The sequence below is a fragment of the Loxodonta africana genome, chromosome 18, assembly GCF_030014295.1.
Source record: "Loxodonta africana isolate mLoxAfr1 chromosome 18, mLoxAfr1.hap2, whole genome shotgun sequence".
Taxonomy (NCBI): Eukaryota; Metazoa; Chordata; class Mammalia; order Proboscidea; family Elephantidae; genus Loxodonta; species Loxodonta africana.
The window spans coordinates 48,964,407-48,988,643 of NC_087359.1; the positions used below are offsets into that span (position 1 = coordinate 48,964,407).

Consider the following 24,237-nt stretch of genomic DNA (forward strand, 5'->3'; position numbering starts at 1 on the left):
AATCATTTCTGAACAGCCAGGCAAGTGCATAAATGATTTAATGAATATCTGGATTAAGGAAAACTTCACCCATTCTGGAATAAGTTACTTAAATTTTTATGAAATTGATCTCTTTCATTGGGACTTTAGGCATATTAACTTGCATTTATATACATTTTTAATTTAAAACTTTGCCAATAGTCATTCTGGTGGGCTAGGTTGAAGCAATGTATCTTGTATAGTACCCGACGTGAGCAAGATATGACTCTGTCAATCATAGTGGTACACCAAAAAAAAAATGGATAGATGATGATGCTTAAGGCGCAGCAGAAAAAAATCTGAAGAGTTCCATGCGAGAGAGTGATCAGTGTATATTGTAATATTAACCTGATGATTCTGGTATGAGATTTTCCTAAAGGTAACACTGAGTAGCAGAAAAGAACTGTACTACAAATGCTTCTGCTCAACAAGGTAACGGTAGGAAGTTAAAAGCACAGATGCAGGTGGTAATACAGGCCTGGCCAGCTCCGGAAATGAAACATAGCCACAGGGTATATCTTGTGAGGTGGCTTCAAAGCCGTGGTTCAGTGTTAACTGCTCTGTGGTCTTTAATTTAGAAGTAAAACTAAATTAAAGAAGAAACAATTATGTAATGCCACCTTTATCACATCTAAAAGAAGTTAGCCTTTTGTATTTAAAATGAAGCCATTATAAGAGATTATGTGGAACAACAGAGACAAAAAAATCTTTGACCCCTACCCCCACCCTACGTGTACACACACACACACACACACACACACACACACACACACACAAGGAACTGTGTCAAGTTGAAACTGTAAGAATTAATTGTAGTTTTTTCCCCATCTGTATGCCACAGTCTAGTCATGAAACATATATATCCCTGGTGTTAGACGTCATTTGGACCTGTTCACACCATGAACATTTTGTGACTAAACTGTCCAGTGAGAAATTAACTTTTTTTTTTTTGCATTTGAGCATCTATTCTGTAAGAATACTGTCAGTTTTCATCATATATCTTCGCTGTGTACAGATACCTTTGAAGAAAGTTGTGTTCGCTGAAAGGTCTTGAATTACTCATCTAAAATTTTTGATACCAATTGCTTTAAAACTTCCATCTAATTTGTTAGATTGTATTTTTCAATTAAGTGATATCCTTTTTTTTAAAATTGTGCTTTAAGTGCAAGTTTACAGCTCAAGTTAATTTTGCATACAAAAATTTATACACATATTGTTACATGATTCTAGCTGCAATCCCTGTAATGTGACAGCACACTCCCCCTTTCTACCCTGAGTTTCCCATGTCTATTCAACCAGCTTCTGTCCCTTTCTGCCTTCTCATCCTGCCTCTGGGCAGGAGCCACCCATTTAGTCTCGTGTATCCACTTGAACTGAGAAGCACACTCTTCACGAGTATTATTTTATGTTTTATAGTCCAATCTAATCTTTGTCTGAAGAGTTGGCTTCGGGAATGGTTTTAGTTCTGGGTTAACAGAGTTTAGGGGCTGTGTCTTCTGGGGTTCCTCTAGTCTTAGTCAGACCATTAAGTCTGGTCTTTTTACTTGAATTTGAGTTCTGCACCACACTTTTCTCCTGCTCCGTTAGAGACTCTGTTGTTTTCCCTCTAGTCAGTCATTGTTGATAGCTGGGCACCGTTTAGTTCTTCTGGTCTCAGGGTGATATGTGGCCCTTTTGTCTCTTGAGCTAATATTTTCCTTGTATCTTTGGTGTTCTTCATTCTCCTTTGCTCCAGGTGGGTTGGGACCAATTGATGCATCTTAGATGACTGCTTGCAAGCTTTTAAGAACCCAGACACCACTTACCAAAGTGGGATGCAGAACATTTTCTTGATAAACTTTGTTATGCCAGTTGACCTAGATGTCCTGCGAAACCATGGTCTCCAGACCCCCGCTCCTGCTACTGTGTCCCTCAAAATGTTTGGTTGTGTTTAGGAAACTTCTTAGCTTTTGGTTTAGTCCAGTTGTGCTGACTTCCCCTGTATTGTCTGTTGTCCTTCCCTTCACCTAAGGTAATTCTTGACTACTCTCTAGTTAGTGAATTCCCTTCTCCCTCCCTCTCCACCCTCGCAACCATCAAAGAATGTTTTCTTCTGTGTTTAAACCTTTTCTTAAGTTCTTATACTAGTGGTCTCATGTAATATTTGCCCTTTTGTGACTGACTTATTTCACTCAGCATAATGCCTTCCAGATACATCCATGTTGTGAGATGTTTCACTAATTCCTCATCGTTCTTTATTGTTATGTAGCATTCCATTGTGTGTACATACCATAATTTGTTTATCCATTTGTCTGTTGATGGGCATCTAGGTTGTTTTGATCTTTTTGCTGTTGTGAAGAGTGCTGGAATGAACATGGGTGTGCATATATCTGTTCATGTGATGGCTCCTGTTTCTCTAGGATATATTCCAAGGAGTGGGATTGCTGGATTGTATGGTAGTTCTATTTCTAGTTTTTTAAGGAAGCACCAAATCGATTTCCAAAGTGATTATACCATTTTATATTCCCACCAGCAGTGTATAAGTGTTCCAGTCTCTCACAACTGTGATATCCTTTTTGTGTAAACTGAAAGAAGGAGCCCTAGTGGCCCAATGGTTAAGTGCTTGGCTGCTAATGGAAAGGTTGGTGGTTTGAACCATCCCAGCAGTTCTGTGGGAGAAAGACCTGGCAATCTGCTTCCATAAAGATTACAGCCAAGAAAACCCTGTGCAGAGCAGTTCTACTCTGTGACATGGGGTCACTATGAGTTGGAATCGACTTGAGGGCACACATTAACAACAACAAGCCAAAAACATTATCAGACTATAGGCAAGAATATTCATTTTAAAGTTATATATTGTAATATTAATAACTCTGAATTTCTACTGCCAAGTTATTTTTCTTTTAACAATTCAGTGACTTTTAGTATATTTACAGAGTTGTGCAACCATCACCACAATTTCATTTTGGAACATTTCTGTCACCCTAAAAAGAAACCTTGAGCCCATTTACAGCCACTCCACATTCTCGCCCCTGGTCCTCAGTAACCACTAATCTACTTCTTACCTTTGTAGATTTGGCTTTTCTGGACTTGCCATATAAATGGGATCATGATATGTGGCCTTTTGTGCCTGGCTTCTTTCACTTAGTGTAATGTTTTTGGGAATCATCCTTATGATAGCATGTATCAGCACTTCATTCCTTTTTATGGCCGAATGGCATTCCATTGATAGATACGCCACATTTTGTTCAGCCATTCACCAGTTGATGTTCATTTGGTTTGTTTCTACTTTTTGGCTATTGTGAATAATGCTGCTATAAACATTTGTGTCCAAATCTTTGTGGAAAATTTATTTTCATTTATCTTGGGTATATACCAAGGAGTAGATTTGCTGGGTCAAATGGTGAATCTGTTTAACATTTTAAGAAAGCGCTAAACTAAACAGTGGTTGCACCATTTTACATTCCCACCGGTGGTGTATGAGGATTCCAGTTTCTCCACATCTTTACCAAACTTATTACTGACCCATGTCTATTCAAATCTTTTACCTACTTTTTTTTAAGTTGAACTATTTATCTTTTTATTGTTGAGTTCTAGTAGTTTTTTTTTTTATATATTCTTCTTCTGTTGGTTGTCTTTTTACTTCCTTTATGGTATCTTTTGAAGTGTGAAAGTTTTAAATTTTGATTAAGTCCAATTTATTAATTATTTTATTTTATCCTTCTTTTGGTGTTGTGTGTAACAAATCATTGCCTACCCAAAGATCATGAAGATTTACTCCTATTTTCTTCATTGAGTTTTATAGTTTTAGCTCTTACATTTAGGTCCCTGGTCCACTTTGAGTTAATTTTTGTATGTGGTATAAGGTAAGAGTCCAAATTAATTTTTTCGTGTGTGGTATCTAATTATCCCAGCACCATTTTTTGAAAGACTGTCTCTTTACAGTTTAATCATTTTGGCATCTTTGTCCAAAATCAGTTGACTGAAATATAAGTGTTTATTTCTGGTCTTTCAGTTCTTTTCATTGATTTGTATGTCTGTCCTTACGCCAGTACCACACTGTCTTGGTTGCTGTAGCTTTGTCTTAAGTTTTGAAATTGGGAAGTGTGACTCCTTCAACCTTGTTCTTTTTCAAGCTTGTTTTGGATTCTTTGTATTTGTTTGTGAGTTTCAGGATCAGTTTGCCACTTTGTGCAAGAAAGGAACCTTGGGTTTTGGTATATTGCATTGAATCTGAATACCAGTTTGGGTTGTATTGCCATCTTAACAATATCAAGTCTTCTGTTCCATTAACATGGAATATCTTTCCATTTATTTAGGTTTTCTTTTATTTCTTTGAGCAGTGTCTTACAGTTTTCAGTATATGAGTCTCGTACTTTTGTGAAATTTATTCCTAAGTCTTTTATTCTTTTTGATGCTATTGTGAATGGAGTTGTTATCTTAATTTTATTTTCTGATTGTTCATTTCCAGTGCATAGAAGGTTAATTAATTTTTGTACCCATTTATTCTATGGTCAGAAAAAATGTCTGGCCAGCAAGACACCTAAGTCTTTGAGAATGTTCTTGAATTATTTTGCCTCAGTCTGTCACATCATATGCTATAATACCTTGGACTGATTCCTGTTACCTTAGGCTTCGTTCATAGCATTTTGTTAGTCTCTGTGTCAGAAGCATATCAGAGTGGCACTTTGTGTAACTGCATTTGGCTTAGTGTAGTGCCTTTAGTTTTGTAATGCACAAAAATACATTTTTTGAAGAGATAAATGTAACTTTTGAAGGAAAAATCACCTGGCACTTTGTATGTAGATCACTGATGAGTAGTATCTGTAGCTCAGTTGTGGTAGTATTGTGTACCTTGTTTTGTTCATTACCATATTTGCCTGTTACTGAAGTATAGAGAATTTTAAGCTGGTTTATTTCACTCATTCCCCTTTAGTTATGGGGCAAAACATTAAACTTTATGTTTTATGAGACCATTGATTTTTAAAAACTTTAACGTATTTTTCAGGGTCAGTTAAATGAAAGCATGGACCACGGGGGAGTTGGACCATATGAACTGTAAGTTTATATGAAAAGATTTTCATTGTGCTGTCTTTTTTACAAGTAGGCTACATCAGCTCCAGTTCATAATCAGCCTGTGATTCCAAAACCTTTTCTTAACTACCTAGTAATATTTATAGACTTCGTTTGTTGAGTTTGGTACCAACATCTGATCGGTATAATAACATAGCCAGAGTTTGAAATCACGTATGGATTTTAAGAAAAAGATATTCATTCAGCTTCACAGTATACCGAATGTAAGTCTGAGTAGGTTAGGAATTTTCATTAGTTTAATATAGAGAACTGGGGGCAGTGGTGGTTCAGTGGTGAAATTCTTACCTTCCATGAGGAAGATCTGGGTTCAGTTCTCGGCCAGTGCCCCTCAAGTGAAGCCACCACCCATCTTTCAGTGGAGGCTTGCATGTTGCTATGAGGTTGAACAGGTTTCAGCAGAGCTCCCAAACTAAGATTAGGAAGAAAGGCTTGGCGATCTACTTACGGAAAATCACCAGTGAAAGCCCTGTGGATCGCTACGGTCCAATCCCCTTATGCATGGGGTCACCATGAGTCAGGGGCCTACTCGATGGCAGCTATCAGCAACAACAATGGAGAGAACTACATTTCTAACCTTTCTTACAAAAATAAAAATATTTGAATGTCCCCAAAAGTCAAATCCTTCTTGCTTTGCTTTTAATATATCATTCAAACACAGATTCGGTTAATGTTAAGTCCATTTTAGGCAAACTCCATTAGGTAAGTATGGTGATTACTCTCTCTACCCCACACCCAAGTTAAAAAAAAAAAAAGCCTCGGGTTGAGGAGAGATTGAGAAGATCACTCATATAAAAAGCATTTAAATGACAGATAAAATTGTCACCCCTATGGAATCTTTAAATAAAGCTAATGGCAGACACAGGCAAGTTTTATTAGCAAGAATTTTTGTAGCATAAAGACTTGAAATAAATGGGTTTGTTTAGAAAGCATCTAGATTTTCTGCTGAAATTACCAAATACAGTTGGATAATACATAATCTCATAGACATTTTGAATGAACTGGATTTGAATAACTAGCAACTTATTAAACTTTTTTTTCCTTCATCAACTTAATAAACTTATTCTAATTTGCATTTGTTGGGGGCATTTGATGGTTATGAGAATAAATGATTGATAGCACATTCTGTGAACAAGCAGATAAGCAAACAATGATCAGGCCACCCTAGTCTTAACCTGCCACATCATTGAATCATGAGTTTACTTATAGCACAGATACTAAATTTGCTGTCATGTATTTTTTTCTTTTATATAACTGGATTACTTTTTCCTCTCCTCTTTCTAACAGTATGCTGAAGGTAATTTAACATTGTGGAAGTTTACTTTTGGTTTTGCTTTTCTCCCCAGTGGCATGGAACATTGTGAAAAATTTGAAATCTCAGAAACTAGTGTGAACAGAGGGCCAGAAAAAATCAGACCAGAATGTTTTGAACTACTTCGGGTACTTGGTAAAGGGGGCTATGGAAAGGTAGGAAGTGATCTTTGAAATGAGAACTGTTGTCTGTATGGGGTAGATTAAGTTTTATAATCTGATTCCAGCAATCCTCTTTAGTCTTCTTTGTTAGCCATCAGCAAAGGATATGACCACTTACCTAGTGTGATTTGAAAAATGTGCAGAAGTTTTGTTTTCCCTTCTCTGAGAGAATATGAGAGGGGAGAAGAAAACTGAAGAAATCTTCCTAGTTTTATAGATCTACCCAAGGTTTTCTAATTTAAGACCTTACTTGCATGTTTTGCCCGAGAAATTTATACCTAGTCATTCTCTATCAAAGGCAGAATTTGGACAACAAATTGGTTAGGAATAAGTTAAGGAATACTTATGCTATTGTGTAGTATTGTGTAGTGTTAATTCTTGCAGAGCATGACATTTGTAGTTTATTCTGAGGCTTAAGGACACATTCAAATGTGTTCTAATGATCCTGGATGTGTAACACATGCACTTTGAGTCACGTATTTTAGCTGTGGCAAGAAAATGTTTTATAACCAGTCATTTTAAGGGATAGGTAAACAGTAATTCCAGTCAACTATTATTAAGTTGTTTTATGTAGCATCCCTGGGAGAAATTTCTGAAATACAATTTTTTCAGTTTGGTGATACGCTTCTGGGAACCCCAATTATAGCTCATCGCTAGACAGTCATTGCCTAACTTTGCCACCAGATGGCAGCAGACCAAACAGGAAAGTCCCATGCTGTGTAGAATTCACCGCTAAAGCCTTGGTGTGGTCTGCTCTCTTAGGTGATCATTTTTGCACATGGACCTTCATGGAGCTAGTTTTCACAAGAATATAAACTGCTGTACTGTTTGTTTCTTATAAATAGGAATTCAGAGAATGTGACTGGCATAGTTTGGCTTTTAATAACACTTTTATTTTTTATCCAGGTTTTTCAAGTACGAAAAGTAACAGGAGCAAATACTGGAAAAATATTTGCAATGAAGGTGCTTAAAAAGGTGATTTTCCAACCTCGTTTTTTTCTACGTTATGACCTTAATTGCTATAAAATCATATTTTGGCCTAAACCTCTTTTGTCAAAAAATGCACTTGAAGCACAATTATAGTTAAGTTTTATTATTGTTACTATTTTTAAATTTCTGCTTGGCGAGGATAGAGGGGGGAGCACTTTTAATTCTCCTTTGAAGTAACTCTTTTAGCTCTTTGTTTTGTCTCCATAGTTAAGTATTAAGCATTACTGCTATCTTTTAATTCAGAAATTTTAGAATTATGTATTGACTTCCTACTATGGTAGTGAGGAATTTTAATCTCTTCACTCCTCCCTCCTTTCTCCCTATCCCCTCATTTTGCAGTTATCTTTGAATGTACATTGTCTTTCCGTATCTTCCAGCAGCTCTGTAAAACACCTTTCAGTCCAATATTCTATGGTCAGACTTATTAGATAATTTATTAGTTCCATTATTTTCTTAGAGACATGCCTACAGGAATCTTCTATGCCCCTTTTCCCATGTGGACTGGTAACTCTAGGCATGCTGCATAGCTGTCATTACTGAAATCTCCCTTTGCCACAATCCTTCTATTCTTCTTGGCTCCTTCAGTGTTGGATCTGCTGTTTCCTGGATCTCATATCTTCCTTTTTCTTAGTTTATGCCTTTGTTCTGGTGATCATCTACTATTGGTTTCCTAAGAAAGAGTATGTGAAGGTAAACTTTTTTTTAAGTATTGCGTATTTGGAAATTATTATACCTTTACACTTGTTTTGGAGTCTCTAGGTGGCACAAGTGCTAGACTACTAGCCCCAAGAGGTTGGCAGGCTTATCTGCACCTGAAAGGTCACAGCCTTGTATATTTTTTGGAGCAGTTCTCCATGAGGTCTCCATGAGTTGGAACCGACTTGACAGCAAATAACAACAACATACTTGTTTTATTGTTTGTGTATAGGTTTTGAAGTTGAAAATCACTTTCACTTAATTTTGCTACGTTTTCTTCTACCTTTGAGTGTTTCTGTTCAGAAGTCCCTTGCCATTCTGATTCTTAGTCCTTTACCCATGACCTGTTTTTCTCTGAAAATATTTAAAATTTTCTATTTATTCCTGATGTTTCAATTTTTTTTTTTTTTTACTCATTTAGTTTTACTCTTACAGTTTTAAAGTTTATCTTTCACTTCTGGGAAATTTTCTTGCTTTATCCCTCTGCTCAGTCTTCATCTTTTGAGGTGTGGGATTATACTTGTCTCCTAGTTTTATTGAAGGTGAATTGTGTATGTTCGGTTTCTTGTTCTTTGTTTGGGACTGATTTCTGGAAAGATTCTACTGTCTTAAAATAAATGTTCCAGTAGAGAACTACATTAAAAAATCAGCTAAATGACTTTTTTGTTGTTGTTGAATTATAGATTTTGTAATGCTGTGGTAATTATCTTCTTCCTGGTTTTCACTCAGGCAATACAAAGGACTCCCCAATGTAAAAGCCAAGTTGCAAATACCATGACCGCAACTTTATTGATGATGGACTTAAAAAAACCATTTTGGTATTTTGAACTTCAGTTCTGAATTCTGAACTGTGCCAATAAATCAGGATTAATATATGTTGTTTGGCTTTCCCATTGGAATCTTTTACAATTCATGTTTTTTTTAATCTGTAAAACATGTTAAATATAGATTTGGAGGCAGTGTAATAATGCTTATCCTAGAAATGTTAGAAGAAGTACTGGGCAAGATTCTTAAGTAATCCATTCCTTTTGATATGTTGCTTACTCATGCCTGATAATCAGGGCAGACCATGTTAGTCATAATTATACCATGAGTGAAATGTGTTTCTGCCATAGGATCTTTAATAAAGAAGATGTTGGGTTTTTTTCTCACCCACTGATGGTGGGTGGTGGTAAGGTATTGGGAAAGTTGTAGACTTAATTATTGTTAAAAGTTGGGCCTCCTTTTTTTTTTAATTTTTATTGTGCTTTACGTGAAAGTGTACAAATCAAGTCAGTCTCTCATACAAAAATTTGTATATACCTTGCTGTATACTCCTAATTGCTCTCCCCCTAATGAGACAGCCCGCTCCTTCCTACCACTCTTTTCGTGTCCATTCCGCCAGCTTCGGACCCCCTCTGCCCTCTTATCTGCCCTCTTATCTCCCCTCCAGATAGGAGATGCCGACATAGTCTCAAATGTCTACTTGATCCGTGAAGCTCATTCTTCACCAGCATCTTTTTCTATCCCATTGTCCAGACCAGTCCCTGACTGAAGAGTTGGCTTTGGGAATGGCCCCTGTCCTGGGCTAACAGAATGCCTAGGGGCCGTGACCACTGGGGTCCTTCTAGTCTCAGACCATTAAGTCTGGTCTTTTTACGAGAATTTGAGGTCTGCATCCCACTGCTCTCCTGCTCCCTCAGGGGTTCTCTGTGGTGTCCCCTGTCAGGGCAGTCATTGGTTTTAGCTAGGTACCATCTAGTTCTTCTGTTCTCAGGCTGATGTAGTCTCTGGTTTATGTGGCCCTTTCTGTCTCTTGGGCTTATAATTACCTTGTGTCTTTGGTGTTCTTCATTCTCCTTTGCTGCAGGTGGGTTGAGACCAATTGATGCATTTTAGATGGCTGCTTGCTAGCATTTAAGACCCCAGACGCCATTCTCCAAAGTTGGATGCAGAATGTTTTCTTAATAGGTTTTATTATGCCAGTTGAATTAGATGTCCCCTGAAACCATGGTCCCCAAACCCCCACCCCTGCTACGCTGGCCTTTGAAGCATTCAGTTTATTCAGGAAACTTCTTAGTTTTAGTCCAGTTTTGCTGACCTCACCTGTATTGTGTGTTTTTCCCTTCACCTAAACTAGTTCTTATCTACTATCTAATTGGTAAACACCTTCTTCCCTTCTTCCCTCCCTTCCCCATCTCTTAATCATCAAAGAATATTTTCTTCTTTGTTTAACCTATTTCTCAAGTTCTTATAATAGTGGTCTTATACAATATTTGCCCTTTTGCAACTGACCAATTTCACTCAGCATAATGCCTTCCAGATTTCAGGCCTCCTTTTTGAGCCAAGCTTCCAAGACCTAATGTGCTTGCCTCTCCTTTTGCTTGGTTACCTGCCTTTCCACTCTCAGAGTTCTTCTTTCCTTAAGCCTGGCAAGAGATCAGATTCTCATTTCCTCTTTGCTGTCCCTGAAAACAAGCTGATAGCAAAAATACTGAAAGTGGAGAGGATGCAGAGCTAAGTTTCAGTTCTGGGTTTTAATTCCCTAATCTTTAAGACTCCCTTTGAGTTTCTTCCTTGTGATTTTATTATCCTGGAAGCAGAGTACTAACCCCAGCATCCCTCCTTCCCCTCCCCCCAACCCCTGTCCATAGTATAGAGTAAGAGTATATCCCTTCTCAGCCTTGAAGATGAAATCAGAGAAGAGCCAGGTGTTTTTTTGCACATGGACATTCAGCCTGAGTTATATCAGTTCTCCTGGAACTATTTGCATAGGTAATGGTTTGCACATGGACATTCAGTCTGAGTTATATCAGTTTTCCTGGAACTATTTAACTCCTTATAGGAGTGATCTCATTTGGGTATTCACTCGTGGTAGAATGTTGAGAAAAAACTATTCCCAACAACCATCCCCCTATCATATCAGTTGCAACAACAACAACAAAAAAATGTACACTGGAAGCAAAATACCACTGCCCATGGCATTAGTTCTCCCACACTATGAATTTTAGAACCCTTGGCCAGAGGCTTTTAGGTCATAGTTTGGACATACTTATTCCGTCCCTTCTTTTACTGATCCAAGTGAGAGCATGCTATGTGCCAGGCATTATGTTAAATACTAGGATTTAGCGTCTGAGACAAGTGTAGTTTCTGCCCCTCACTTTGATTACTGTGTATTTCAAGGGAAGTATTCTTAACAATTACTCTTCTACCCTTTAGTCAAAGCCCTTTTCCCATTGAGCTTTCAGCCTATATCAGCCTGTCACCTGTTAGGTACCATCTCCTGGTTTCCCCTTTACATTTATGGAGACTAGAATACCTAGCTCAGTCTTTCCTTCCCTCTCCCCAACCCTCGTCATCCTGAATGTCTTACACTGCTCTTACATTGAATGGGTAATCCATAGCCTAGCCGTCTAATTCCTTGATGATCTCCACTCCATCAGCTTTCGCCAATGTGCTTACTTCACCAGCTCTCGTGGCGGTATCCTATAGCTATGAAATAATGGGCTTTAATAGAACAGTAACTTTCTCACTTTTCTGTTCCTACAGTGCCTGATCTTTTGCCCTAAGCCCTTTAGTCCTTTGACCTATCCATTCTTTTTTCCTTCAAGTTCTTAGCCCTCTTCTTGTTTCACTTTACAGTAAGTCCCTGTGTTACCAGCTTCCAACTTAAGGCCATACTTGTCCTTTAATGTTATGTAAATTTGTGCTCACTTTGAAAAGATTGAACCAACCCCTACTCAAAACAAATTCTTCATCAAAATCACCTTCACTTGCTGCATGTGCAGCTGTCACATCATTGGAAAGGCTTCGAGCCTTTACTTGCACTAAAAAGTAAGGCTAAATAAGAACCGTATGCTCCTGTTCCAGCTTACCTACAAATTCAACTTAAAGGACACAGTTAGGAACAGGTCTTGTTAATAACCCAGGGCATGCCTATATTTGGAATCCAGCCTAATCAGTACAACCTGGCACTTCAGTTACTTGCTAGCCCATTGACCTTATGTTCAGGACGGTCCTAATCTGAATCAATTCAGTCGTCAGTGCTCCTTTATTTTTTATCTGAGCTACTGAGCATTACTGGCAGAAATCACACAAATCTGTAGGTTGCTGTCAGTACAAATTCTTGGTCCCCGTTTAGGCCCTCAGTACTCACAGTTTTTTTCTACATGTCTCTAAACAACTTCTTCCATTCTCTATAGCTGTTTAGAGCCTTCACTATCAGTCCCTCTACTTTTAGCAGACTGCCTCTCTTCCTACCTGACATAGAATTTTCAGACTGTCAGAGCTGATTGCCCTCAACTTCCTGTTCTAGTCCCTACCCCCAGTACCGTATTAATCTACATTTTCACCTGTCTTTACTTCATTCTGCCCAGTCTTAGTGGAAGATGGTTCCTCCTCCTTTTCGCAGCTAATCCCTCTCTTTATGGTTTGAATCCCATCCTTTCTTCCTATTCAGTACTGTACTCTGTCACTTATCTTCTCGTTTTCTATCCTGTGCCCTAAATTCTTTCTTTAAATATGTTCAAGTCTCTGCCATATTTAGCAAAACCAGTTCTTCACTTGAGGTCTCCTATACCTACCACTCTCTTGGCCTGTTCATAGCTGAACTTCTTAAGAGAAATGTAGTCTATATCACCATCTCTTCTTTCTCATGTTTTAGTCTTTTCTGCACTCACTGTATTTTGACTTATGACTCTACTATTTCATTGAGACTCTTGTCTCCTAAGTCAACACTGAACTCCTAATTGCTTAATCCAGTGGCCTTTACTTAGTCCATTCTTAACTTGCCTTGAAGCTATTGACCACAGCGTCTTGAAACTCTGCTTCCTTGACTTCTGTGATTACTCTTTACTAATTTTTTATCTTACTCGTAGGCCCTGGCTTCTCAGACTTCTTCCTAATTGTTTATTTTTTTAAAAAATTCAAACTTTCCCCAGCATAGCAGGGGCGGGGTTTGGGGACCATGGTTTCAGGGGACATCTAATTCAACTGGCATAATAAAACCTATTAAGAAAACATTCTGCATCCAACTTTGGAGAATGGCGTCTGGGGTCTTAAATGCTAGCAAGCAGCCATCTAAAATGCATCAATTGGTCTCAACCCACCTGCAGCAAAGGAGAATGAAGAACACCAAAGACACAAGGTAATTATAAGCCCAAGAGACAGAAAGGGCCACATAAACCAGAGACTACATCAGCCTGAGAACAGAAGAACTAGATGGTACCTAGCTAAAACCGATGACTGCCCCGACAGGGGACACAACAGAGAACCCCTGAGGGAGCAGGAGAGCAGTGGGATGCAGACCTCAAATTCTCGTAAAAAGACCAGACTTAATGGTCTGACTGAGGCTAGAAGGATCCCAGAGGTCATGGCCCCCAGACCTTCTGTTAGCCCAGGACAAAGCCAACTCTTCAGACAGGGATTGGCCTGGACAATGGAATAGAAAACGATACTGGTGAAGAGTGAGCTTCTTGGATGAAGTGGACACATGAGACTATGTGGGCAGCTCCTGTCCAGAGGGGAGGTGAGAAGGTAGAGGGAGTCAGAAGCTGGCCAGATGGACACAAAAATAGAGGGTGGAGAGGAGTGTGCTGTCTCATTAGGGGGAGAGCAACTAGGAGTATATAGCAAGGTGTATATAAATTTTTGTATTCAAGACTGGCTTGATTCGTAACTTTCACTTAAAGCACAGTGAAAATTAAAAAAAAAAAAAAAATCATACCTTCCAAGAAGTTGCAAAATAATGTATCTTTGAAATTTTTCAAACTTTCCAAAAAGTTGCAGGAATAATACAGTGATCACCAGTTATTAATATTTTGTCTCTCTAGATATATTTGTGTATTTTTTCTTGCTGTACAATTTGAGAGTGAGTTGCAAACATCATGGCACTTTGCCCCTAAATTCTTCAGTGTTTATCTCCTGAGAATAAGCGCAATTTCATACATAACCATAGTATAATTATCACACTTGGAAAATTTAACAGTGACATGAAATACTGTTTTCTAATATGTAGTCCATATTTTAACTTCCCCAGTCATCACTGTAATATCCTCTGTAGCTATTTTGTGCTGTTTTTAATATCCATTATTCAATCTCAGGTCATACATTGCATTTAATTGTCGTGTCTCTTTAGTTTCCATTACTCTAGAACCATTTCAGCCATCTTTTGTCTTCATGATGTTGACATTTTTTGAAGAGTTCAGGCCAGCTATTTGACAGAATGTTTCTTAATTAGGTTTTATTTCATTGTTTTCTTATGAAAACTTTTAAAATTTAAATTTAGGTTAAACACTTTTTGTAGGAATCTTACATAGGTGCCACTGTATTCTCAGTGTATGGGCTCAGGAGGCATTTTATGTCCACATATCCCATTATTTGGTAAGGTTAAGTTTAATCACTTGACTATGATGGTGTCCACCAGATTTCTCCATTGTACAGCTACCTTTATCCCATGGTAGTTAATAAGTTACCTATGGAATGATATTTTGAGACTGTTTTACCTAATGGTTCTATCTGTTGTTTCTTGCCTAAATCAAATATTACTGTGGTGATTATAAAATGGAGAATTTTTTGGTTTTTATCATTTTTTCTATATTAGTGGCATTCTTCTGTACAAGAACTTTTCATACCCACTTTTTAAATTTTTTTCCCAGCAAAACAGATTTATTTCTCTTTTAGCATAGAATTATTGTAGGTTTTTAATTTAATTTTTTTTAAAGACTTGTAGATTCTTTTTTGAGTATTTCCTTACTTTGTGGTACAACAGAGTGTTCCAGGTTTACCTTATACTTTCCCTGACCCTGGCTTAGCATCATCTGTTTCTCCAAGGAACCCTGGCTTCTATTTTGTAGAGAGTGATAAAAACCAAGACCTGGGTGATAGCTATGCTTCTTGCTACTAAAGTATCATTATTTCTGACTCTTTCAGGAGACGTAGGCAGGAAGTTTTTGTTTTTTAATCATAAGTTCATATTGATACCTGAGTTCCATTCCAAATCCACAGGGTTCTTCCTCTTCCCTTGTTCCATACTTGCATCTACATTTTCCCACGGTGAAAACCTTGGAAACATCAGCAATATATTTATTCATTTGTTCAGTTTTGCCATACATGCATAATAGTTTGTGAATTATAATACCAATATTATTGCCAGCTACAAACTTAATAAATATGGTTCAGGATTTCTGGACAATTCTTTTTATGCTTACATATAGACTACTAAGGTTGTGCAGTATGAGGTTAATTATCTTTTATTATCTTTCTGTGGTAAAGTTGGAGCCCTCGTGGTGCAGTGGTTAAGAGCTTCAGCAGCTAACCAAAAGGTTGGCAGTTTGAATCCACCAGCCGCTCCTTGGAAGCCCTCTGGGGCAGTTCTACGCTGTCTTATAAGATAGCTATGAGTTGGAATCAACTCAGTGGTAATGGGTTTGGTTTGGTGGTAAAATTATCAATGTAATATTAAGTTTATGTATTTTTGTCATATTGAGTTTTATTTCTGTCTCTGGTTTTTACTGATTTCATCTTATTTTTAGAACGTATAAAACATTAACATGTCTCAAAAGTCAGAAATCTCCATTTTACAAACACAATTTGACTTAACCAAGAAAATGGATGATAAAACCATTGAGATTTTATCCAGAAAGTATACTGAGACATTCCATTCCCTTTCCTGCCCTTCCGTGTCATTAGCTTTGGTTTATCTTGTGCTCATCTTTGCAGATATAAGCAGATACATGTATATATCCTCACTTCTTTCTTACATAAAAGGCAGCATACTGTATATTGTGCTACATTATATATGCCCTTTTTAACCTTGTTTTCATAGAGATCTTCTGCATTCTTTTTATAGCTTCTTTATACATAAATGTAGGTATTCCATACGTTTTCGGCCAATACCCTGTGTATAGGCATTTAGATTGTATCCAGTGTTTGCTTCTACAAATAATGGTGCAACTAATAATCTTGTATATATGCTTTTTCATATTACTGAAGGTTTACCATCAGGGTGACTTCCTAAAACTTGAATTTAACATGTTCAAAGCATTATTTTCCTAAAACTTTTTTCTTCTCTTCTAGTTCCTGTTATTCATTGGTACCATTGTCTATCCTATAACTTAAGCAGAAACCAGGATATCATCATTTCATCTTATATCTAGTCAGCAAATGCTAATGGTGTGCATATACTCTTTCATCTTTTCCCTACCTTCATTCTCTTATTTCTTGCTTAGTTTACTGTACTAGCCTCCTCACTGGTCTCATTGCCTCCCTAAAACTCCACACTGCTACTAGAACTTTCTTAAAACTAAAGGTTATTCAGATTACTCACCTCAACATTTCTCTTTTGCCCCTAAACTAAGGTTGAAACTTCTTTGCCTAGATGTTCAGGCTTTCCATTTCCTGGCCCCTGGCTACTTCTCTAGCCTTATCTCTATTTCTGACGTTACTGAACTGCTCATAGATTCCCCAGATGTGTCCTATCATGCCTCTTTTGCACTACAGTGCCTTTTTTACTCCCAACTTTCATCTTAGTAACTTTTCAAGATGCAGGTTAGGTATAAGTATCTCAAGGAAGCCTTCTCGCCAGGTTAGATGCAGTTCCCCTGTTCACCCATAGCACCATGTGCTTACCTCCATTGACTTGTCCCTGGGACTGTGGGCTCCTGTGGGCTGGGGACTTCTGTTAGTTCTGCTTTCTTGGCACAGAGTCTGGAGCATAGTAAACACTCAACAGTTAGTGGATATGTGAATAAACTTGATCTACTTACAGATTTTTTAAAATTATGAATCTTTAGGTTTTCATTTAAATGTTCTTTGCAAAAAAATCCAAACAGCCCAGATGCATATAAGAAGTGAACATCTTCCATTACTCCTGTCTCAGTCTCTTGTGGAAAGTATGATTAATAGTTCAGTATTGGCAAGAAAAGCACAAAATAGATTTTCCGGTTACTGTAGAAAAAAAATGTCGACTATTTTGTTCTTATAGATCATCTCTTTTCTTTTAGGCCATGATAGTAAGAAATGCTAAAGACACAGCTCATACAAAAGCAGAACGGAATATTCTGGAGGAAGTAAAACATCCCTTCATTGTGGATTTAATTTATGCCTTTCAGACCGGTGGAAAACTCTACCTCATCCTTGAGTATCTCAGCGGTCAGTACACACAGTTTGGTATAATTATTTGCATTTGCTCCAGAAACTGGGTCAAAGTATTATTTTCCAATGGAAAAATTTTCTTTTCCCAACGTGATCAAATTCTTCTTAAAACTGACAAATACATTGAAGTAAGAAATTAAATGTGACCCAAGGTTTCTATTTGCAGGCAAATATGAAGGAAACTTTAAAGACTTTAACTGTAAAGTTTTATATTAATCCCATTATAATCATGTAACAAAGTAAAAACACTTAATTGACGCAGAGCCATCAGATGGACTGTATGAGAAGATACAATTCAAACAAACTATCAAAGTATTCCTCCCTGCACTGAAATGGAGAACCTTATTGAGAGTGTTAAACAACTGCAGTTGTGTCTTTAAACTGAACAACTGTTGGTTTAATGTAGCTTCTTTTACGTTGGGAATCGTCATTTACGTTGGGAATCGTCATTTACGTTGGGAATTGTACACATTTTCTAGTGCTTACTACCTCCTAGGTACCTATTGCTCTCTAAATTATAGATCACGGGTATCTGTTTCCAACAAACAAACACACTGGAGATTTCTGAGAAACGAGGATTTCACAATAGCTGTGACATGGAACAGAAAACTGCAGAATTTAGTAACTTTTTTGAGACTGTTGCCATTTTTTTCTTTTAGCTTTTTATTTTGATATAATTTCAGACTTACACAAAAAGTTGCAAGTGTAGTACAAAGAATTCCCCACATTCTCCAAATGTCATCATTTTACCACATTTGTTTTTCTTTATTCTTCTTTTTCGTCCTCTCTCTCTGTATAAGTATGTATATATGTGTGTATGTATACATACAACACACACACATAATTTTTTCTGAACGGTTTTAGAGAGTTGCAGACATGATTTCCCTGTACACCTAAATACTTCAGTATGTATTTTCTAAAATCAAGGACGTTATCTTAAATGAAACTGTGTGGCTACAATTATAAAAATGAGGGAATTAGCATTGATAAATAGTAAGGTCTCTCTTTAGTCTCCTAATCTGGAAAAGTTCCTTACTCTTTCTTTGTCTTTCGTGACCTTAACATTTTGAAGAGTACAGGCCAGTTGTTTTGTAGAATGTGCATCAATTTGGATTTGTCTGATGTTTCCTCTTGAAACATCATGCGTTTTTAGTAGGACCAAGTGATAATGTGTCCTTCTCAGTGCATCAGATCAGGAGGTACATTATATTTACATCTTTGACCCTTTACTAGTGATGTTAACTTTGATCACATGGATAAAGTGTGTTTGCCGGTTTTCTCTATAGTCAAGTTTCTGTTTTTCCCTTTGTAATTAGTATCTTTTGAGGAGATACTCTGAGACTGTGTAAATATTCCTTTCTCATTGAAACTTTACAGTCTGTTTTAGCATCCATTGATTATTGCCTGAAACAATTAGCTATGTTAGTTGCCAAGTGATTTTTCTTATTCCATCATGCCTCCTTAATTTATTACTTGGCATCCTACTGTGAGGAAGAGCTTTCCCTTTCCCCATATTTATAAATTTCATTTATTCATTTATTTACATCATTGTGGATTCATGAAATCTAAGATTATTCTGTGGGATATAATTCTTTATTGTCATTATTTATTTTGATACTCAAATTGTGTCATCGCATTTCATAAGGCCAGATTTCTTGTAGTCTCATGCAGTTTATTTATAGGTCCTGAAAATATGGAATACGGGGATTCACTAATTTGCCAGGCTGGTTTAATTGTACACTAATGTTTGTCCACTTATAGGTAAAATATTATTAGGGAGGCTTTATTCAGGATTTGATTTTTTCTAACTTCCATTCTAGAATCTACAGATATTGTGATGTTTGTAAATTAAAACCTAGAATTTCAAGCCACTTAACAGTTTTTAAGCATATATATTTCACATGTGAATAAGAACATGCTAAAAATAGAACCCTGAGGACTTAATTTTAAAACCTATAATCTTGAGACCTGTGTTTTATTTTTAAGGGGCTGTTGGTTTTTTAATTGTGGTTAGAAGGAAAGAACAAACCCTCTCATTAGAAGTGGGCTGGAATAAAGATTGTTTTATTTCTAATGTGTTTTCTTTTCCTTTAAAGGAGGAGAACTATTTATGCAGTTAGAAAGAGAGGGAATATTTATGGAAGACACAGCTTGGTAAGTGAAATTTTTGTGGTTGCATGGATTCAGGTATGATTCATATAATTAAAAGCCAAGCTTCATTCTGAACACTGCGGGCAGCCATATGATTCAATAAATTGTTCTGAGGCCAGTCAGTCACTCAGGACTTCACGGGGGAGAAGCAGCTTTGGGACTGGGCAGCTTTTGGAGGCCACGTCATCCCTCTGCCTGCAGACCTTGGGTGGAGCATTCTTCACGCCAGTTGTTGCTAGCAGAACCATTCTCAATGAGGCTTTCAGATTTCCTTGAATTGGTAAGCCTTGGCTGTGGGTGAGTGGACTTTCCAGTACAACTTTGGGTGAAAGAGTGGAAGGTATCAGAAATCATCTTTTTTCAGACTTTCCAGTCCCCAAGGCACACAGTCTTAGGGAAGTGATAAGCCTGCATACATCCTCTGAGGAGTGATTATATGGCCAGGATGGGATTTACTCTCCTATTTCTTAAATTGACATTTGCTTCAAATTAAAAATAGACACATCTTTTTGCGAGATGACAGGATTGGGTAACAATAAATCAGTTTATCCTACACATTAATTAAATAGAAAACGACACTTTAATGTTTCTTCTACCTTAATTACCAAACTGCATTCCATTGTTTAATTTCAGGCCTTTTCTAACACAGAAGCTGCATTTAAGAGCCTTAGGGATGAAGTGCCCTTTTTTGGAGGAGGCTCTCTGAGCCCTGTTGGAGGCTGTTTGTGGTGTGCTGGCTGTGAAACTGCCTCAGTCCTCCAGGACACTCCCTCTCCATCCTGGAGTAATCTGCAGGATTGCGACATTGTTATGCAGCCAGTATTGCTTGTGCTTTTCGAATCCAGACAGGGTTGACTCAGCCCTTTATTCTTTTGAGGTAGATAAATTTGAGTGTCACACAGTTTATAGTTGTGGGCTGGCTGGCAAGAGGGGGGGTAGATACTCTGGGCATAAGCTGTGTATAAATACGCAGCTGGATTAAGTAAGGGATGAGTGGGCTTCTAAGGGTCAGGTTATGAAATATCTTTTGAAACCAAGACTTGATCTCTATGAATAACAATTCCTGTTTCCTTGGGATTTTAAAATTGGGGGTGGGTGGGAGGAATTTGCTTTGGCCTGAATGACTATTGGCCTGATTCCTGCATAGACAGAACAAAACATGACCAATGACATATTGGCATATTCTGAACTTCTTTGCAATTTTAGCAGTATGTTCTAATGATGAAATAAAACATTTTATAGTTTCACTAAAATGAGTGAAACAAATGTTTCCAAGCCTTTTGGCAGCAACCTATGCCAACTCTTTCCCCCATTCCCAAACCCCACTCCCACTAATTTGGTCTTTGGTGCATGTCTGTTTCTTTCAAGGAATTTTGCTCCGTACATAAGCTGCTTTGAGTAGATGACTCCTTTTAATTTTATTAAATCACTTTTGTTTCCAGCTTTTACTTGGCAGAAATCTCCATGGCTTTGGGGCATTTACATCAAAAGGGGATCATCTACAGAGACCTGAAGCCGGAGAATATCATGCTTAATCACCAAGGTGGAGATATACCGTAAACAATTCTATAGTAAATAATCATCTTAAAATCCTTCCACACAGGTCATGGCCATTTTCAAAGCCCCATATTCATCTGTCTGTTATTATACATTTTCTCTTAGAATTTATGGCATCGTAATACTTGCTGATATTTAATTCTTTAGGTCCTTGAATGATTGATGAGGTTAAACAGTGTTGACTATAATTGGCTACTAAACTGCCTTTTTTGATTTAATCCTTTCTTTTTATTGCTGGTCATTCTTTTCAAACCCTTACATAAAACGTGATGATCCAAAAGCCAGCCCAAACACTAGTCTTGGTTTGTACCTTAAGTTGGAAATCGAATCTTACCTATGTGAATTGAGTTTTCTTTAATGATAAATATGTTGTAAATATTAGAAGTGGTATTTTTATTTGTTTTATTAATGCTGGAAAAAAAAAGACAGGATTGGAATTGAACCAAAGTATTTGATTCAAACTTGGAAATAAAATGCTTAGCAGGCATCAGTGTATTCTTGCTCCCACCAGGGAGACTAATATCCTGTGCAACAATAGATACAGCAATGTGAGCCTTCTCTACAACTTCATTCTGCTCCGGACAGTTCAGTTTATGCTAGAATCATCTGGGCTGAGTAGACTTCACAGTTCATTCACACCCCAGAGAAGCAGTCATCCATCCAGGGTATCTAGGGTGCTGGTAGCAGCTATAGATTGTTAGATGTCTATAAAATGATGTATGAGGTAGTAGCTGTTTTAATGTTCTAAATTGTGTGTGTGTTCTTAAGGAGAAATTATATACTTAACCTTAAGTTCTGTGTTATGGGAATCTATGTGTCTCGCTCCTAGTTCTGTTGCCTACTCCCCACCACCGTGGGGACTTTCTAAGACTGTTTTAAGAACTCTTAGTCACAGTTCATGGTGCTAAAAGCTATATATCTGAAGTACAGTGTTATATCTTTGTTTAAAAGTATGTTTATTAGGGTCTGTGTACTTAAACCAGATTTCATCAAAAACTATAAAATTTTCCCCAGGACTTCTCTGTCTCAGCCTTGACTACAACTGCATGCTGCTCCACACAGTTCAATTTATGCTTGAATCATCCGGGCTATGTAGACTAGGCAGTTCACTCACACCCCAAAGGAGCAGCTATCCATCCAGGGTATCTGGGGGACTGGTAGCAGCTGTAGATTCTTAGATGTCTACAAAATGATGTGTGACGTAGTAACTGTTTTGAACTCTTAGAAAATGGTATATGGATAACTGAGGCTAGTAAAATGTTCCAAATTGTGCCTTTTTTTTTTTTTTTTAAAGCTATGGGTGAAGCCTTAAACAAGCCATTTTACCTATTTCTCTGTCTTTATTTTCCCCTTACTAGTTCATGTCATTAGCAAAAGATGACCCTGCCCTAGCCTTAAAGATTTAACACCTCATTTTATGGATGGTTCTTTGTTAGTTCTTGACATCTTCAAAAAAAATTAAAGGCAGGAAAAGATAAATGGAAGGATAAATTATTATCTTGCGTGATATGTTCAGAAACTGCACATACTTAGAATCTCAGGATAACTGTGTTGTAATCTTTTGTTGTAGGTCATGTGAAACTAACAGACTTTGGACTATGCAAAGAATCTATTCATGATGGAACAGTCACACACACATTTTGTGGAACAATAGAATACATGTGAGCTGCATGTTCAAATAAATTTATCTGTTTGGGGGTAATAGCTAACTTTTACCTGCTTTAAGTAATTGATTGCTAAGTTATGTGTAGCACCGTTTGGCTCCATATATTGTTTTTAAAATTCTAATTCAGGTGATATGCAAGTGGGTGAATTTTTTAGGCATATTATTTTTCTCATTGTAGGGCCCCTGAAATCTTGATGAGAAGTGGCCATAATCGTGCTGTGGATTGGTGGAGTTTGGGAGCATTAATGTATGACATGCTGACTGGAGCAGTAGGTGCACAGTTAAAAGCTGCATGTATTATGGTCTGTGCTGAGTGGTTATTAAATCACTATAGCAAGAGACCTTCCCTGTGTTTATTTAGAATGTTACCAAGCGAGTTAATTTCAAAGCCCAAAGATTGGTTATAAACCATTAATGCTAATTAATGCCTTACGATTATATGGCATCCCATACTTTCATAAACATTTTTACTTAGATGATCTGTGTTACGGCAGCCCTGTGAAAGAGATGTAGAATAGATATTGCCCAAATTTAATAAATGAAGAAATTGATGCATAAAATCATATGACTAACCCATTATTATATACCAAGTTAATGATGGAAACCCAGGCTTCCTTCCAAGACTTTGCTATTTGCTCTGTCTTGTTGCTTAAAAGCTATAGGTCTTTAGTAGTTAGTCAATTTCATGGTGTACGTTTATTTCCATACATAAATGGCTAATTCGGGAATCATAAAATGTTGTATTTTTTTTAATTGGTTTTTTTATATGCTAATCCTTTTTGATTCTCTTCTACTCTTAGCCTCCATTCACTGGGGAGAATAGAAAGAAAACAATTGACAAAATCCTCAAGTGTAAACTCAATTTGCCTCCCTACCTCACACAAGAAGCCAGAGATCTGCTTAAAAAGGTAGGGTTCTTATATGGGCCTCAACTGCTAGGAGTTTGCTAGATAGAATTTAACATACATTTTGAATAAAGACTCATACATACCTTTTGGAGGAAAAAAGCCTGCAGTTTTTGAAGGCAAAATACAAATCTGTTTAAAAATTTTCTTTTCTTTTTATTTGCAAACAATATGTAGTACAAATTAGTAAATTGTATTTTCTCAAGGCAAAGTACACAAGCAAAGTCTAACAAAAAAAAGAAAAATCAATTTGATTAAGGTTTATCGGTTTATTTTTTTTCCTCTCTAAAGCTGCTAAAAAGAAACGCTGCTTCTCGTCTTGGAGCTGGTCCTGGGGATGCTGGAGAAGTTCAGGTAGGGATTTGCACATTCAATGTTTTAGGAGGAAGATAATGCTAATTTTATTATTTGTGAGGAATGTTGTGGAAACCCTGGTGGCATAGTGGCTAAGTGCCACGGCTGTTAACCAAAGGGTCGGCAGTTCGAATCTGCCAGGTGCTCCTTGGAAGCTCTATGGGGCAGTTCTACTCTGTCCTGTAGGGTCGCTATGAGTCAGAATTGACTCAGTGGCACTGGGTT

The 24,237-nt window shown here is 37.3% G+C and overlaps 1 protein-coding gene and 1 long non-coding RNA gene across 6 annotated transcripts in view; one reads left to right on the forward strand and one right to left on the reverse strand.

The window, feature by feature from the left end:
* The window catches only part of RPS6KB1 (ribosomal protein S6 kinase B1), a 38,754-nt gene that overhangs the window by 4,945 nt on the left and 9,572 nt on the right, over nucleotides 1–24,237 (forward strand). For 3 of the 4 annotated variants that reach the window (XM_023553521.2, XM_003414574.4, XM_023553522.2), the window contains exons 2-11: nucleotides 5,006–5,055; nucleotides 6,435–6,555; nucleotides 7,468–7,536; nucleotides 17,229–17,376; nucleotides 19,476–19,533; nucleotides 20,973–21,073; nucleotides 22,658–22,748; nucleotides 22,932–23,022; nucleotides 23,554–23,661; nucleotides 23,950–24,012. In XM_023553521.2, the coding sequence (XP_023409289.1) occupies nucleotides 5,006–5,055; nucleotides 6,435–6,555; nucleotides 7,468–7,536; nucleotides 17,229–17,376; nucleotides 19,476–19,533; nucleotides 20,973–21,073; nucleotides 22,658–22,748; nucleotides 22,932–23,022; nucleotides 23,554–23,661; nucleotides 23,950–24,012 (900 nt within the window). Of the gene's footprint in view, nucleotides 1–5,005; nucleotides 5,056–6,434; nucleotides 6,556–7,467; nucleotides 7,537–17,228; nucleotides 17,377–19,475; nucleotides 19,534–20,163; nucleotides 20,408–20,972; nucleotides 21,074–22,657; nucleotides 22,749–22,931; nucleotides 23,023–23,553; nucleotides 23,662–23,949; nucleotides 24,013–24,237 lie in introns of those variants that run through there. The other variant, XM_064271308.1, reaches the window with a different exon arrangement.
* LOC135228095 (uncharacterized) lies at nucleotides 6,820–17,246 on the reverse strand. 2 transcript variants are annotated; one of them, XR_010318375.1, is made up of 3 exons: nucleotides 16,855–17,246; nucleotides 15,208–15,287; nucleotides 6,820–8,221 (listed from the first exon to the last, which is right to left on the reverse strand). It is a non-coding gene; the product is annotated as an uncharacterized LOC135228095 (long non-coding RNA). The 2 variants fall into 2 exon arrangements; XR_010318376.1 differs by lacking the exon at nucleotides 6,820–8,221 and adding an exon at nucleotides 13,961–14,437.